Genomic DNA, 15,705 nt, shown 5'->3' with positions numbered 1-15,705 from the left:
ACATCTCATCGGCACACACCTGCATGGCCATGGGTCCAGGAGGCATTTGAGAGCCATAATTCATGCCCATCATGCCTGGCATGTTGGACTGCATGACGGGAACCATTGGAAATCCTTGCTGTTGCATAGGAATCATCCCTGTAATAAAACGTTCAACAAGATGAGCACTTTGTGTTAAAGCTTGTTTTTTTTGTAAATATTTGAATCAAACCACCACAGCAAAGTAAAGGAAGAACAAAGAAATCAGTCCCGCAGTGAAAAGCAGGCTGCAGGGCAGGCACTGCGGGATATCCTGAAGTTAGCTACTGGTCAGGCTAAGGGAAGAGATGTTAGAGGCTTTCCCACAGCCAGGCAGATGAAGCCTCCCACCACCTGAAGGAATGGCTGTGGGTTTCTTCCCATACACTCTTCACAGGGTCAGTTCCAGCTAATGAGATTTAATTAACCACGTTGACAGCTGCTGATAATTAATTGTCCATTACACTAGAAAGGGAAAACTTTAAAACTGGGAGCATTTCAAGATCAGCCTCGGGAAATAAATCCATGCAGCACTTTCACAGAGCAGCTTCTCATTCTGAGCTGGCTGGATAACTCCAGTCAACGAGCCCAACACACAGAGTGGAATGGTTAGAAGTATTTGCCAGTCAAAGCCACATTTGAGTAAAATTTGACAAATCAAACTGAAATATAATTATTCACAGAATGAAGCCAAATCCATTACGCCTCAGGATCTTTGTGTTTTGCTCTCCTGGGAGTCAGACACCGAGCAGAAACTCACACATGCTACCGGCACCCCATGAGAGAATTCTGACCGCCTGTGGCTGAACATCATGTGCAAAGGCACTCCAGGAGGGATGCAACAAGCTCAGAAATAAGCCATAAATCAGCTCCCAACACATTTTATAAGAAAACTGTCACTTCTTCAAGTTCTCTCTGTATCTTTCATTAATTAAACAAACAGCGCTGCAACAGCAATGAGAACAAAGGTAATTTAAAACTGGGGCTCTCCTGTTGTCTGAGCACTTTCACACAGGTTGTGACTGCTGTCCCAAGGTCTTACAGAGCTTTGTAAATATTGACTGGGTACTGCAGAACCCACACAACACTGGTATGCACAGCTGGCAGAAGGAGCATAAAAAGGTTAAATGCCGTATTCAAAATAATATAAAAATCTTAAAGGCAAATTCAGGGTCAGACACACCAGAAGTATCATCTTCCAGGGTCTCTAACCCAGCACTTGCTTTATCAGCATTGCACAGAGCTTTAGAAACAGCTGCATTGAACTGAAGGGGCCGACCAGCTCAGGAGTTCACCTAATCACACTAGGAGCAGCAGCGCTGAACAGAGATCACTTGGAGTTGGTTGCCATCTCCAAAGGTAACAAACTTAGTGCTCAGAGCATTACATCCATACATACCTTGAGGGGGGCCCAAAGCGCCTGCCACGGGGAACATGAAGCTAGAAGAGGAGGGAGAAAAGGGAACGTGAACATCAGTGGATGAAAGCAGTCTCTGAAGTGCACCAGCCACAGTCCTCACACTGCAGTCGGCGCCTCCACCTGCTGCTGTGCATTTCAGAGGAGACATCAGCAACGTCACACACAGCCCCCTGCCACACATAGCCCAAAACTTCACAGCTCACACTGCAGAGCTATGAAGGAACAGACCTCAGCCTCTGTAACAGCACGAAAATGGCTTTGACTCATCCACATCACCCACAGGAGAACTTCCAGCACCTGCACAGGTCGGTGACAGGTCAGTCTGTGAGCTCGGGCTGGGCCTTCGAGCACTGCAGAATGAATAAGCATCTCCTGCCAGAAGCATCTGATTCAGCAAGACCATGAAGCGCACCAGAAAACGGTCCTCAGCTCCTTGGTAACTATTTTCAACAGGGAATAAACTGACTGTCAGACCCCACTGCCTTCCCCTCTCCCCCCAGAAATGGTATGCATCACAAAATAATGCCGTGGCTGGTTTCTTAGTTACATCTCAGTTCAAGAAAAACTGTTGGTTTGCAAAAAAACTATTCATCAAGTAAAAAACACCAGGTACACCTGGAGGAGGAACTGCTGAAAATTCAACCAAAATTCTAATGGAAATGCTATAGCGGGCTGTGCTGCCAAAGAGGAGAAAGGCCCTCGTTGGGAAGCCTCACTGACAATAAAATCACCTGAGCAGTAAGTCACAAAATAAGAACTTGAATCGGTGCCCCAGCTAGCTGTTCCCTCAAAATGCCACACAAAGACAAACACGCTCACAGACGTTCAACACAAAGGTGGACCTAAAACCACCTGGGAGTGAAGGAGAAGACACTACAGCTGACTGCAGGCAGTTCTGCACACCCTGCAGGAAGTCACAAAGCCAACCTCATTTATACTTCCAGAAGAACTGAGCAAAATAAATTCTAAGACAAAATAAAGAATCTGGTTGATGGATAAACGCAAAATTTAATTGCAGCCAGTTGCTGTACAGACTGCAGGTGACACAGTCACCAGCACAACCCACAGCACTCCTCAGTTCAGTCTCTAACTTGGAATCTTCTCAATGCTTTGGCTTCTTTTCACCTATGGAAACAGCTGATTATCTCCAGGCTGTCAGCACCGAGTGCCACCTCAGCCACAGATCCTCTGAAGCCACATGTAATTTCAGCTCCTGCACACAAAGCAGTTCTGTGCATCTTAAAAATACACCACTCCTCGTTTCTTTTGAATTATAAAATATTTAAAGTTCATTTTGAAAAGCTCACAAGTACCAAAAAGCGTTCATAGCTTTATGTTGCACTTTCTTGTCAGGGAATCTGGTCAAAAAGCGTTCTTCCAAATTAGCAAACGTAATGTAACCTGAACAAGCGTAGCAAGGTACCACTGCCTGTTGGAAGCAAATAAAGGACAGGCAATAAAATATTTATCCCTTCCTACTGAGCTCCTGATTTATTTATAGGTCTCAGTGAAAGATGAATAAATAAACAAACCCTGGAACTAATGAGAGGGCACTGGAAGAGGAAGCTACACCAAAGTGGCAAAGCAAGCTCCTAGCACAGCTCTCCTCATGGTTCTGCTGTGCCACTGCTGGGAGCTGCCACCAGCACGGACGCTCAATCCTCATCACATCATCATTTCTAAAGGCAAAAACCAAAAGCCTTATTTCCACATTGCTTTCCAGGGACATAGAAGGTATGGTCACAGCCAGCTAAAGCAGCAGATCTGCAGTGCTGAAATTAAGCTCTCAGCCACTGCTGAGATAATGTGGAGGCAGGACAGAAAACCACAAAACCTGACAAAACATGCTGATAGAAACAACACCAGGAACAGCTTTATTAAAAAAAAAAAAAAAGACATTTTAAGTCCAGGTACCTCAAAATAATAGAACTGATCATAAGAATAAGCAGGTAACAACAGGACTGCCTTTAAAAAACAAAATGAAATGGGCACAATGAAGTACATCTGTAAAAGCCAATATGCTTCTCAAAAGCCAGAAGAGTGTTTATTCCAGCTAGTTGGCGGCAAACTCCAAAGTTCCCAAATGCACTTTCCTGAGAATGGAATCCCTCACAATCTTGATTATTTAGGGCAGCTGACTACCACCAAATGTGCCATTTCAATGGGGTTTCTTATTCCTCATTACTTCCATAAAGGATTTAAAAGCAGCTGCAGGATTTCTGTTGTTCTCAATGTCAGATGCCCCCCCACCAGCTGGGCTGATGCAACTAGATGCAATACTTGATGTAATACAGTAAGAAAACGCTACATGTGTCAGATAGCCTGCACAAGACAGAGTAAATATAAGGAAAGCAAAGCAATTACCCTACAGCACTGCTACTGTGAGAGTTCTGTTAATCTGCGTGCTCCTATCGGATAAGTACCTTAAATGGGAAGCTTCAAAACCGAAAGTCAGCCTCGATCAAACCACAGGAGCAACTCCTTTGCTGTATCTGTGCGTTCCATCTGCACACAATGCACTCCTAACCACAAGCAGATTTTTGACCCCCCAGTTCCCAATGAGCAAAGCCTCGTTCTACCACCGCGCTACGGGATACGCCAGAGTATTTTTCAGTGGCAAATTTCAACACAGAAATCCACAGAAACGAACCCCCGGCGCAGAACGTGAATCGCTGCCGCCGGATTCGCTCTCAAAGCATCCAAACGCCAATGGGAAACAAACAAAGGCTCTGCGACGAGCGCACCGTCGTGGCCTTCAGCTGACTGACAAACGAACGTCCGCTCCTCGCAGGCAGCGCTGCTCTGAGGCCGCCGTTTCGCAGCCGTGCCGGGTTTATGGAGCGACGCGCTGCACAACCGGCCCTCGGACCTCGAAGGACCAACTGAGCCACCCGCCCCGAGAGCGGAGCCCCGGAAACACCAGAGCCCGGCTTAAATGAAAGCATCGCTGCTTTCACCCGACCCTGTTCCTCCACCTCACACCGTGCCCGCAGCGCCGGTGAACCAGCACAGCTGTCCCTGCCGGCACCCAGCGGGGCTGCGGGCCCCGCAGGAACCCGGAGAGAGAGACGTTCGGAAGGCAGCGACAGGCGGGCGGCTCGCACCGAGGCAGCAGGCCGGAGAGCCCGGCACGGCAGCATAGGGGCACGGCGGCACAGCGGGCCGCCCGCGGGCCCCGACCCCCGCCTCCCCCGCGGCCCTTCAGCCCCGCGCCCAAGCCCGACGGCCCCGGCCCCCCAGCCCCTCGATGCCCTCGGACCCCGCCCCGCTCCGCCGCACCGACCCGGCTGCCCCCGCGCCTCCTGCCGCTCCAGCTCCGCCGGCGCCCGCCGCTCCACCGCCCGCCGCGCCGGGCCCGGCCCGCAGCGCCATCTTCCCGCTCCGGCCCGGCGGTCAGCTGAGCCGCCGCGCTTCCGGGGCCAGGCCCGACTGCGGCCCGCCTCAGCACCGCCCCTCGTCCCGCGTGCAGCCCGGCCCCGGGCGGCGGGAAGAGGAGGAGCCCCTCAGAGAGGGCGGGAGGAACGGAGCCGCGATCTACGCCCGAAGGAGGCAGTGCGAGGAACAGAGCGCGCGCTCCTCAGCGACCGCAGAAACGGACACGGCTCCACCAGAAGCCTTTACGACCTTATTTATTCTGCTGCGGGGCTTGAACGACACGAAACTACAGAGACTGAGAAGCACTTAAAAGATCCATTATCCCAAAGGCAGAAGGAAGGTTGCACTTCCCCTATTCGTTGTTTTGCATTGTTAGAAAACGCATCCAGGGAAGCATCTCCCTTCTGCAGTTCCCCGGCCTGGCAGTACCCCTCCCCTCTCCTTCCCCCCAGAACCTGCATTTTCTGTGAGTCTGAGAAGTGTTTTAAGGAACACTGAACTGACAGCAGTTCCAAGCAGTAATATAAAAGTGACAGTAACACAGTCTTTTGAACAATTGTTCAGTAATATGAAGTGTTCAGTAGCATTCAGTGCAAGAGTACAGTTTGCAGCTCCTATAAGAAGCATTCAGGAGTCCTCATATTTTGGTAGGGACTTTTGTGCATGTAAACATCCCACCTCACGCAGAAGGAAAGAGGAAGAAATACTCTTCTTCCTTCCCCTTTGCCATCATCTTCATTCTTCCATTCTTCAGCGTGGGCACAGGTGTCACTCCCAGCCCAAGAGCCATCTGCCACTGTTCAGCTTGTTGAAGCAGTCTTCAAATTACTGTTATTTGTAACTTCCTTAACTTTCTTCTTTTCCTTAACATTTTCCTTTGCAGTTCTCCTACAAAAAAGACCAAGGCAGCTGAGCACTGCATATTAAAAATAAAATAAAGTACATAGAAATACAATCGACATCAGACATTTTGCATTACAGTAGAGCAACTGAACTTAAATCCTTCAGTAAGAAGCATCTGAAGATAAAACAATGACAATCTACCATACAAAATTGCTGCACACCAGCCAGCCTTATTTTGTGAGCTCTAGCCATTGCAATTTAAGATTTATTTCTTATATTAATGCTTGCCTACCCTGCCTGTGGCAGGAAGGTTGGAACTTGATGATCAGTGAGGCCCCTTCCAGCCCCAGCCATTACATGAGTCATAGGACATGAACAAAGCAAGCTCTTTACCAGAAGAGGAGCGGGTTCTGGAATTCTGCTAGGACAGCTTTACAGCCTGTTACAGAGCTACCTGTAATGCTGTCTTCTCACACGCAGCCATGTAGGGTGAACTCATGGCATTAACCCAATTTCCAGTAGCAGATTCTGACACTGAAACTGCACTGTCACTACATTACAAGTGCTGTGACCTGGTGTGTCCCAATGAGATGTTGGTTAGAGGGGAGGAAACTTGGTGGGCCTTTTCTGGACAAAGGACATTTTGAAATGAAAGAAAAAGCAAGAATAAAAAGAAACCCACAAACCCTCCACACATGCACACTCTTACTTTTTTCTTCTGTCTTTTTTTAAGAAGCACTGAGGAGTGGTACAAATTGCTTCTCTCGTTAGTGGTTTCTTAATGAATTTCTTCTTCTGTTTGCTGAGAATGACATTTAGTAAAGGATTAACTGATTTTAAAGGATAAAAATTAATATTCAAAATAAATAAAACAGACAACGAAAACCTGCACTAGTTTGTAAGGTACTGTTGGTCTGAAGGTATTTTCAGCATTTATTCCAGAGTCAGTTCAGCTATATTATCTCCATGGCATTCAAAAAACTTCATTTTAATACTTATGGTTAATACACACACACACAAAATTTGAAATTAATTTTGAAAGCTATTAAAAATTATCAGTCAAAATAAAGCATTAAGAAATACTCTTTACCAGCCTATCCAACATCCACACACCATTTTAAGGTAACTTACACACCATTTTAAGGTCATGTACTGGAAGTGATTCATGAGTGCAGGCCTGGGAAGCCTGGGGCATGTTTCAGGGAACTCCCTGTGCTCCAGGAACTAACTGCTTCTCTATATTAGAGAATTCTTTATGTTTCCATTTTTTTGTCTGGCTGGAAAAACACGCCATCACAGCTCTGTCAAAGACTCCTTTTGCAGCTGAACTGCAACAGTAACTTCTGCAACCCTCACACCCCAACCAGCCCTCATGCAGGACGTAAAAATGGAAGACAAACAGGTAACGTATTCAAATGAACATACCTTTGGAGTTTGGGAAAGTGCTTTATGTAGTCTGGCACAGGACAGCCAGCTCGCTGGATAACACTGGCTATGCTGAAAGGGAGAGGAGGGAAGAGATTAGCTCTGGCAGTGACTGTAGGGAAACAAGAAGAGCAAAACCAGCTGAACAGACTTGAATCTTCCCCCTCAGAAGGGTTCAAGTCAGAATACCAGGTTTCACTCAAAAACACTATGAAGTACGCCTTGCACTGCCATTGTTCACAGCACAGTGATGTAGCAAAGAGTGCCGGTTTCTCACTTGTTGCATTAGTGAAAAGCTTCAAAACAAAACCTTAAAATCGAGTTGTTTCAGGCTTTCCCTTACTGTTAACACCTTACAGCTTCACCATGTGAGTTCTGAATTCTTGAAGAGCATTCTATATCAAGGTGAGCTTTGCAGAGCTCAGCAGCACCCTGCTCACAGCGTGTGTGGCATTAGAAAGGACCACACAGCTCAGCAGGACACCATAGCAAAAATATGCTTTATTCTTTGTATAACATGCTTGAAATTTACCTTCGTAATAAAGGCTTATCATCTTCTGTAAAGAAAGTGACTGCTTTCCCTGCGTGTCCTGCTCTTCCAGTACGACCTGTCAAAACACAAATTGAACAGAGCACAGGTCTTCAAATATCTTTGTTCTACTCCTCTTCATAGCCCAGGCCTCCCAAAGTACGTTAACACACTAAGCACACAACCACACAGCTGATCCCAAAAGGTCATTTCTACTGCATGAAAACAACAACTATACTTGAAAGGTCTAAATGTTCAAAGTCCATAGAAGCCTGACAAAAAGTAACTCTTTTTTACTGAGAGTTGAGACGAGGTATGAATCGACCCAAATGAGTCAATGCTGTAGCAACAGAGGAGTCTTGCTGTCAGGATTTTCACATATGCATAAGAGTTTCTCCATTAAAGATCCACAAACTATGGAAAAGGACATATTGTGCAAACAATACTCACCTATTCTGTGGATGTATTCCACTGCACTTGTTGGCAAATCGTAATTAATGACCATATTAACTCCTTTGAAATCAATCCCTCGAGCTAGTAAAGCTGTGCAAATGAGCACCCAGATCTTCCCAGCTCTGAAACTGTGCACTACATTATCTCTCTAGAAAAAAAAAAAGAAAGGTACTTGGAAACATCTTGACTAGCAGTTTGATGCAAACTTGTTTCCTGAAAATTGTCACGTTAACAAAAAACTAAATCTCTAAACCAAAACATGCAGACAATTACTGTTAAACTTACCTGAAGTAACATTTTAAAAAGGAAATACCAAGTACTGTAAAGCATTTTGGGGAAAGAAGTTATAACCTCCTACCTGCTGTTGAGTTTTGTCTGCATGGATGACATCTACGTTGATGCCTTCATAAATAAGCTCATGGAAAAGCTCTTTAGCCCTCTCAATAGACTGTACAAAAACAAGGACTGGGGGAGCAAAACCCTGCAAAACAGAAAGCTTCTATAAGGTTCAAGCCCTTTTCCTACTGTTGCTGGCTGCAGACTCTGCTGCTACCAACTTAAATGAACCCCGTATTTACATCTTAGAGGATTATCTTTTCTTAACTAGCAAAAATCTTTGGGACATAAGCAAATTCAACTCCACTACCTTCAAAGGAATTGCTCTTCACTTAATCGTCAGGCTGCAATTTAATCCACAGAAACTATTTTTTCCCCACTCAATATGAACAACCTCCTTCACACTGCCTACTACAATTAACTGCACCATTAATGCAGACCACTCCCAAGCAGGGCTCAAATATGTAACTAACACTGGAAAATCCTTTAAAATTTCACAGGGAGAGTAACATTCCTCTTGTACAGGAGATCTGGACAATGCTTTAACCCAGAGAAACTTCTAACTGAGAGACAGAATACACGGCTCAGTTCAGAAGCAGGATGTGCTCAATCACTCCAAAATACCTTTTTAACAAGCTCTCTCATTGCTGTCAGTTTTCCTGTCTCCGATCCAACAAACAACAGCTCTTGTTCCACTGTCTCTGCTGCAGAGTTTCTGAAATCAGAAATGCAATAAATACATATAAATCTTACGTGGTGGGTGAGAAGCACTGCATGCAAGACAAACTTTCATCAGTACATCCTCCAAGGGGGTAATGCTCATTTGACAATGAAGTAACAGGCAAAGGAAAAAAGAGAGAATCAGAGCGTGGCTGCACACCTACCTTGCACCAACAGTCACCAGAACAATACTGTCAAGGTTGAGTTTACACCACTCCTCCACATCACGCGCAAAGGTTGCACTGAAAAAGGCTCTTCTCACCACATGGGATGTGCATGCCAGGAAGATGGAGGCCAATTGCTCTCGGAATCCTGACTTTCCATCTTCAAACAGTTTGTCTGACTCATCCACCACCAGCCACTCCACGCTAGGAACAAAGAAGTTTTCTTCTCAGTAAGAGTCATTTGCACAGAAGCCAAAAGGCCTAAGGAACCTTACAGACACAAGGACCATGCACACATCCGCTTCCCAGTAGCAGAGCTGACAGCAAAACCATATTTGATATAGTACCTGGTCAAGTCTATTGCTGGAGGATCTTGTTTCAGTAAATAGATGAGTCTGTTTGGAGTAGTAACTAGTATATCTATTAAAAAAACAAAACAAGACAAACAGCAGAATGTTAGAACAGACAAAACAGACTTTAGCAGAGCACTGAGCAGAGCATTGAGAAACATGTTCCTACCCAATCAGACAGAGATTTGTTGGTTTGGGCTTAGGACAAGGCACTTCACTGTTGCAATTCATTTAGGGTAATATTTAAGCAGCAGAATATACTGCAAAAAGGCTGCAAATTTCTTTTATCATCACAAGACCTTATGGGTGTGGCTGTTAAAATTCAGTGGAAATAGTTTAGATACTAAAATCAGTTCCACTCTTCTCTTGTTTGGAGCCCTATCTACTGTAATATTTACCTACAATTATGATAAGCCCACAATTTATGAAGGTTCACTGTCAGGCTCACTCCCTATTTCTTCCATACAAGCTCCTTTTTAGTGCTGAGCAATAGACTGCATAAGCTTGAGTGGTGTTAACAATCTCCATAAAACCAACACCAGCCAGAAGAGCAAAGTCAATGACATTTCTGAGATTTTCAAAAAGCACTTCAGTGGTGAAAAGTTACCAAACTTCTTAGACGACTTGGGCCCAAACTTCTTTGCTGCTTCAGAGGCCTTGTGGATCATATGGATCCTGAAGCCTGTCCCCTCAGCCAATTTCACCAACTCCCGATGTGTCTGAAAAGACAGCAACACAGATTAAATGTCCAAACCAAGATGATTCGCTTTTGTAATCTGAAAAACCACAGGCATCCCTCAATAAAGTTTCAAACATCATTCAGATTTCAGGATTTGAGAAAGCTATTTAGTTTGCGGAGCGTAATAAATGAGCAAGCACACACATTTGAAAATAATTCCTTCCTCCACAACACACACCTGGCCAGCAAGTTCCCGGGTAGGAGATATGATCAGGGCTCTGAATCCTTTGTTCATGGGTTGCTTCAGGTGTGTTAAGAGAGGAATACAAAATGCCAGTGTTTTTCCAGACCCAGTAGGAGCAGAAGCTAGAAGTTCTCGGCCCTGGAAGAAAACAAAAAAGGGACACTGTATTCTCCTCAAAGAAGAAAGACAAAGCAAAAACAAACAACAAAACTACGAACCTAATCCCAAGCACATCAGCAAAAGCACAGACCAAAAATCTTTCATAGCTGCATTTTGAAATGTGATGCCTTTGATACATTTCTAAAGCTGTACAACTGACCAATGACAGGATTCTAAAAAGAGAGCCCTCACTCCAAATTGTGCCACACACCCTGTAATAATGTACGATTCTGTAAGACTTACATGAAGCATGACTGGAATGGCCTGCATCTGGATTGGTGTTGGAACCTGGAAGCCAGCAGCTTGAATATTCTCAATGACTTTGGGGTGGACTTTGTATTCCTTCTGAAGTTGATCAAACGTGGCAATTGGGTCAGGAAGATCTGTCCCTTGAATGTTAATCCTGTGTTGATTCCTGAAACGGTTTATCTGAAAGGCAAGAGATACACTCTTCTTCCAGTTTAACTTTTAACTCATAAAACTAAATGCATATGAATTCACCTTCTGGTTATTTTCCCCATACTCAATGAAGCTCCTCCCAGAAGAAACTACAACTGTTGGATGCAACTCCCACAGAAAACAGGCGATCAGTTGCTACACTGGAATGCGGTGGTCCTACCTTCTCCCTTCTTAAACGTTCAAGCTTTTCTGCAGTAGGTTTTTTGTTGTCTTTTGTATCTTTGACTTTTGCTTCCAGAGAGGACATCCACATTATCCCACCGCTTTCTGACAGCTCTGGCATTGACACTGTTTCTGGAAGTTTCAAAAAAAACAAAGCTTCCATTGGTAAAATCCAATCAAAAAGGATACCTCAAAACCTTTTTTGTCTCATTGCCACTGAATGGAATGAAGACACCAATTACATCCCACAACCTCATTACCCAATCACAACGCAGCCGTTCTATCAGCTCTCATGTTCTGCAGCCAAAGAAGCCACAGACCCCTTTTTTCCCAGTCGAGTAATCCACAATATCTGCATATTTAACGCAAACCGAAGCAAGAAGAATGAACTTTGTCAGGGAACTCTATCGCATACATGTACGCATGGACACCTTGTATCTTTTTTCTTTTCCTTTGGCCACTTTCTGCCGTCCTTTTCCTCTTCCCCGCCATCTCCACATCCTTTCTTCCCGCTCCATCCTCCTGCTTCCCCGCGGACCCCAGTGAGGCTCCTCCCTCCTTGCGCCCGAAGAAGTCGAGGTTCTCCGGTGTGCCGCCACTTCCCCGGATCACCTGGAGGAGGTGGCGAGGCACAGGGTGACAAACTCGGAGAGGAGCGGTGAGGATCCCGAGCGCCGCCACAAGGCCGCGAGTGCGCGCGGGGGAACACCGAGCGGATGGGAACGGGCCGGAGCCCCGCTGAGCCGCCTCGGGCCCCGCCCAGTTCCTCCCAGCCCCCCCCCAGTTCCTCCCAGCCCCCCCCCCCCGGCAGCTCCGCACCCCGAAGCGCCGCGCGTCCCGCCCGAAGCGCTGTACGTCGAAACGAGCCCCGGCGCCCAAGCGGCGGAACAGCTCCTGCGCCTCCATGCCGCCACCACCTCCCGATTCTCCCCGCGGCGCACCGGAAACGGAACGCCGGAAGCAGAATGCACTTCCGGGAGCGCGGGGGCGGGGCTGGAGCGGCACCCCGCTGTCATGGCAACCGGCGCTGCGGAGCGCCTGGCTGGGGGAGATTTAGCGAAGCCGTACCGCCTTCTGTCAGCACAGCGCAACTCGGGGCCGGGGCCGCCTGTACGACTGTGGGCCGGCCCGAGCTGAGCCCTCGGAGACCCTGAATGGTGCTGGAGGACCGGATCGCGCCGAGCCGCAGCACGGCGGGCGTTGTTACTCCCCTCTCTGTGACTCTCACGTTCCGCTCATGAACGATACCAGAAGGTTTCGTAGATTGGGGGAGCTGGAGAGCACCCCGCAAGTGTCTGTCTTTCGTAGTACAAGCTGGGATCCAACCATGCACCCAGTTTCCGTCTGTTTGCGATCAGAACACAGCTTTGGGTGAGTGGGCGGAGGAGGAAAGCTGTGAGAAGCGGTAAATTTGGTTCCTGAGCCAATTTTAAGCATTACTCAGCCTTGAGGCTGAGGTTATCTGCATGAGATCCAAATGAATCAGAAATATCAAATCTGGAGTGTGAGCTGTAAAGCTGTTCTACATCTTTATAGGCTCATCACAGCACTTTGTCCTTTTGTGTATTTCTGATGGTGAGTTAATTACACTGACTGCTGCGCCTCTTTTAAAGGAGCAGCTCATTTAAATGAAGGGACAAAGGCTTTTGTAAGAAGTTTTTGTTCGCACATGTCTGTGCTGTCATGATTTACAGTATCATTAGCTGGTCTCAAAGGGCTGGTGGGCAAAGTGCTCTTCTATCAATCACAGAGAGACACCTTTGGTCCGCTGGGCACCAACGCTGCTCCCAGAGCTGCAAACTTGGGCCCCACGTATTTCTGAGGAGAAAACCCAGCAGTTTATTAGTTCTCATCTTCTCACTGTCAGGATCATCCCTGGTTTTACATTGTCTTCATCAGCTGTCTAGGAAGTCAGTCGTGGCCCTGCCTTGCTGTGTGAAAGATTGAGTGTGTTCTCTCTTGCCCTGAGTCAAATCCATTGCAGCCAGGAATACTGCACTGTGCTCTTGGTTTTAAGACTCACGCTGACAGATTCCCACACACATTTGGCGTGAAGCAGTGTAGCAGTTCCAGTGATTCCTACCTTGAAGTCAGGTACAGGAAGAGTTTGTTTAATCTTTGATGCACACTGATATAGTTTCATCTCACATGTATGCAACTGTGCTTAAAGAAATTATTTTAGAAGCAAAACAGGAGCGCCAGAGCAACTGGCTCTGCTGTTCAGGACAATCAGAGAAAAATCAGAACTTGGCTAATTAATGTAATTTTTCATTATGATAAGCCGTGAGACACAGTAGTAAAGGTAAGTCTCCTTGTACTTTCTATCAGATCAAATTATGCAGATATCTTTCCTTGTGGGCTTGAGGTAGAACAAGCAAATCCCATTAAGCAAAGTAATATCAGCATTACAAAAAACATTTCACATAATAAAATTCTCAAGGGCCAAACATCTACATCACTGAAGTCTGAGAGCCCCAGAACATCCAGGCAATGGCTGTTCCTCCTGTAACATTCATTACTTTAATTACAAGCTTTGAGATGAAAAATTGCATTAACGAGGTCCTCCCCACAGCCCGTATCTGCCTGATTTATAGCACTTTTTTTGGGGGGGGCCCCAGCCTTTTGACTTCCCAGCAGAGGGGTGAAAGCAGCTGTGCAGAAACCATGAGTGGGTGGGTACAGCTCACCACTGTGCCCCTCCTTGGTGCCCATCTCCACTTGCAGCTGCTGCTGTGTGCACAGAGAGTAAAGCAGTGCAGGAGAGACCCAAAGGAACATCCTTTGCGCTGATCCCAGGCTGAAGCTCTTGCTTTTCTGCTGGGAGAGGTGGCTGATGGTTGCTGTGTGAGGACAAGGAAGAATGTGGAGGAATTTGTGTAACAAAGATCTATAAATCATCTCCAGTATCCATCACTCCCCAAGAGATGCTGTCAGCAGATTCAAGAGCGAGGAAATGGGAACTACTTTCTTCATCAATTGGCTGGGAAGTGCCTTTGTGGCCAGGCAAAGGAGCCCTGCACTGAGGTGGGACTTTGGAGGGAGCAGAACTGGAGCTTGTTCCCACCTGCTGGTGCAGAAAAGGAGAAATTAAAATGTGAAATTGAAACAACCTGAATGAATGCAAAGCAAAACCGCTCTTGCGAAAGCATCAGGTTTAGCTTTGCTTCCCTGGTGCTTCTCTACCAGTTACTCCACACTGACAGCAGATGACCAGCTAAGGTTTTACAGGGTATGTGGGGTGCATGGGAGTGCTCAGCCCTGAAGCGATTTGGGGGTTTGTGCGCTCCGACAGCCTCGTGTAGCAGGGCAACCCTATCTTAGGAGAGCTTGCTGGGCTGGGTCTTAGTTCCACAGAACTCAGCACAAAGCTGCGCCAGACCCTCAAAAGCGATCCCACGTCTGTCTCACACATGAGGCTGCTGCAGAATGGGAGCACAGGCAGCCTGAAACTGCTAGCAGGGAGCTGGGCAGGGATCCCATGGGTGTGCTGGGCATTTCCCCTCAACGTTCGTCAGGGCCACGTCCCAAGGTGGGGCTAAGGTGAAAACCTGCACAATGGCAAAGCAGATGTGGTGAACAGGTTTAGTTCATGCACGATCAGATCAGGGATGGTCACCTGTAGCTGTGGAACCCCCTCCCAAGGAAAGCCAGTATCTTTTTCTTTATTTGGTATGCTTTTTTTAGCCCACGTAGGACCACATTCATCAATGGCACTTCTGCATATCTCTGCCCACATCCCACTATCCTACTAAACGATCATCACTAATATGCACATAACAGTCAATTAGCCTGGCTGGGCGCACTCATGACCTCTGATCCCTGCTGTGTCCCTCAATCCATTAACAGGCCCTCGTCCTCCAGCTCCCAGTATGAATTGATGTCGCATCTATTCTCTTTCGGCAAAGGAACACGCTTCCTCATTCATCTGTCCATTTCCACTTTCTGTTCTTTTGTCCCCTCCTCCTGTTCCCTGTGTTGCTAACCTGGTCACAACTTCTTGACCCCGTGTCCTTGTCCCTCCCGAGGGTGCTGTTATCCCAATCACTACCAAAAAACTTTTACTTTTTTTCCCCAATCTTATTTAGCAAAAATGGTTTCCAGCAGTGTGAGAGCTTTGATCCCCTATTCAAGAAACCCTTGCAATGTTTTTTTTTTTTTTTAAGGCTTTCTTTCTAAGGCAAATGAATTCTTCATAAAAGGGGAAATGGCGTGCTAGTTGGTCTCTGTTCATCTGAAGAAGACAAATGATCTCTTTTATTACTTGAAAAGCATAACAGTTGAGTGTGTGGATTTGTGATTTATCTGCAATTAAGAATTCATTTGAAGCAGCATATTAATTACAGAAAGGGGAATTAATTTTGCAGGATAT

The 15,705-nt window shown here is 46.5% G+C and overlaps 2 protein-coding genes across 10 annotated transcripts in view; both read right to left on the bottom strand.

Moving 5' to 3' along the window:
• Positions 1-4,829, bottom strand: part of SYNRG (synergin gamma) — a 35,919-nt gene extending 31,090 nt beyond the window's left edge. For 3 of the 7 annotated variants that reach the window (XM_048966554.1, XM_048966555.1, XM_048966557.1), the window contains exons 1-3: positions 4,722-4,829; positions 1,418-1,458; positions 20-138 (exon numbers count right to left, since the gene is read on the bottom strand). In XM_048966554.1, the coding sequence (XP_048822511.1) occupies positions 20-138; positions 1,418-1,458; positions 4,722-4,810 (249 nt within the window). In that variant the 5' untranslated portion in view covers positions 4,811-4,829. Of the gene's footprint in view, positions 1-19; positions 139-1,417; positions 1,459-3,861; positions 4,021-4,721 lie in introns of those variants that run through there. The other 4 variants (XM_048966558.1, XM_048966559.1, XM_048966560.1 and 1 more) reach the window with 2 other exon arrangements.
• Positions 4,830-5,057: 228 nt separating this feature from the next.
• On the bottom strand, positions 5,058-12,276 carry DDX52 (DExD-box helicase 52). Of its 3 annotated transcripts, none has more exons than XM_048966958.1 (15): positions 12,156-12,276; positions 11,768-11,948; positions 11,335-11,468; positions 10,959-11,144; positions 10,551-10,694; positions 10,241-10,352; positions 9,631-9,703; positions 9,284-9,487; positions 9,024-9,114; positions 8,422-8,544; positions 8,061-8,211; positions 7,614-7,689; positions 7,082-7,153; positions 6,366-6,458; positions 5,058-5,701 (listed from the first exon to the last, which is right to left on the bottom strand). In XM_048966958.1, the coding sequence occupies exons 1-15, from the start codon at positions 12,240-12,242 to the stop codon at positions 5,614-5,616; spliced, it is 1,815 nt and encodes a 604-aa protein (XP_048822915.1). In that variant the 5' UTR covers positions 12,243-12,276; the 3' UTR covers positions 5,058-5,613. The 3 variants fall into 3 exon arrangements, with proteins under 3 accessions (XP_048822915.1, XP_048822916.1, XP_048822917.1); XM_048966959.1 differs by having other exon boundaries at positions 12,192-12,261; XM_048966960.1 differs by lacking the exon at positions 12,156-12,276 and having other exon boundaries at positions 11,752-12,111.
• Between the last annotated feature and the right edge of the window lie 3,429 nt (positions 12,277-15,705).

Source organism: Lagopus muta, chromosome 20 (genome assembly GCF_023343835.1).
Source record: "Lagopus muta isolate bLagMut1 chromosome 20, bLagMut1 primary, whole genome shotgun sequence".
NCBI lineage: Eukaryota > Metazoa > Chordata > Aves > Galliformes > Phasianidae > Lagopus > Lagopus muta.
This window is presented reverse-complemented; position numbering and strand designations above follow the sequence as displayed.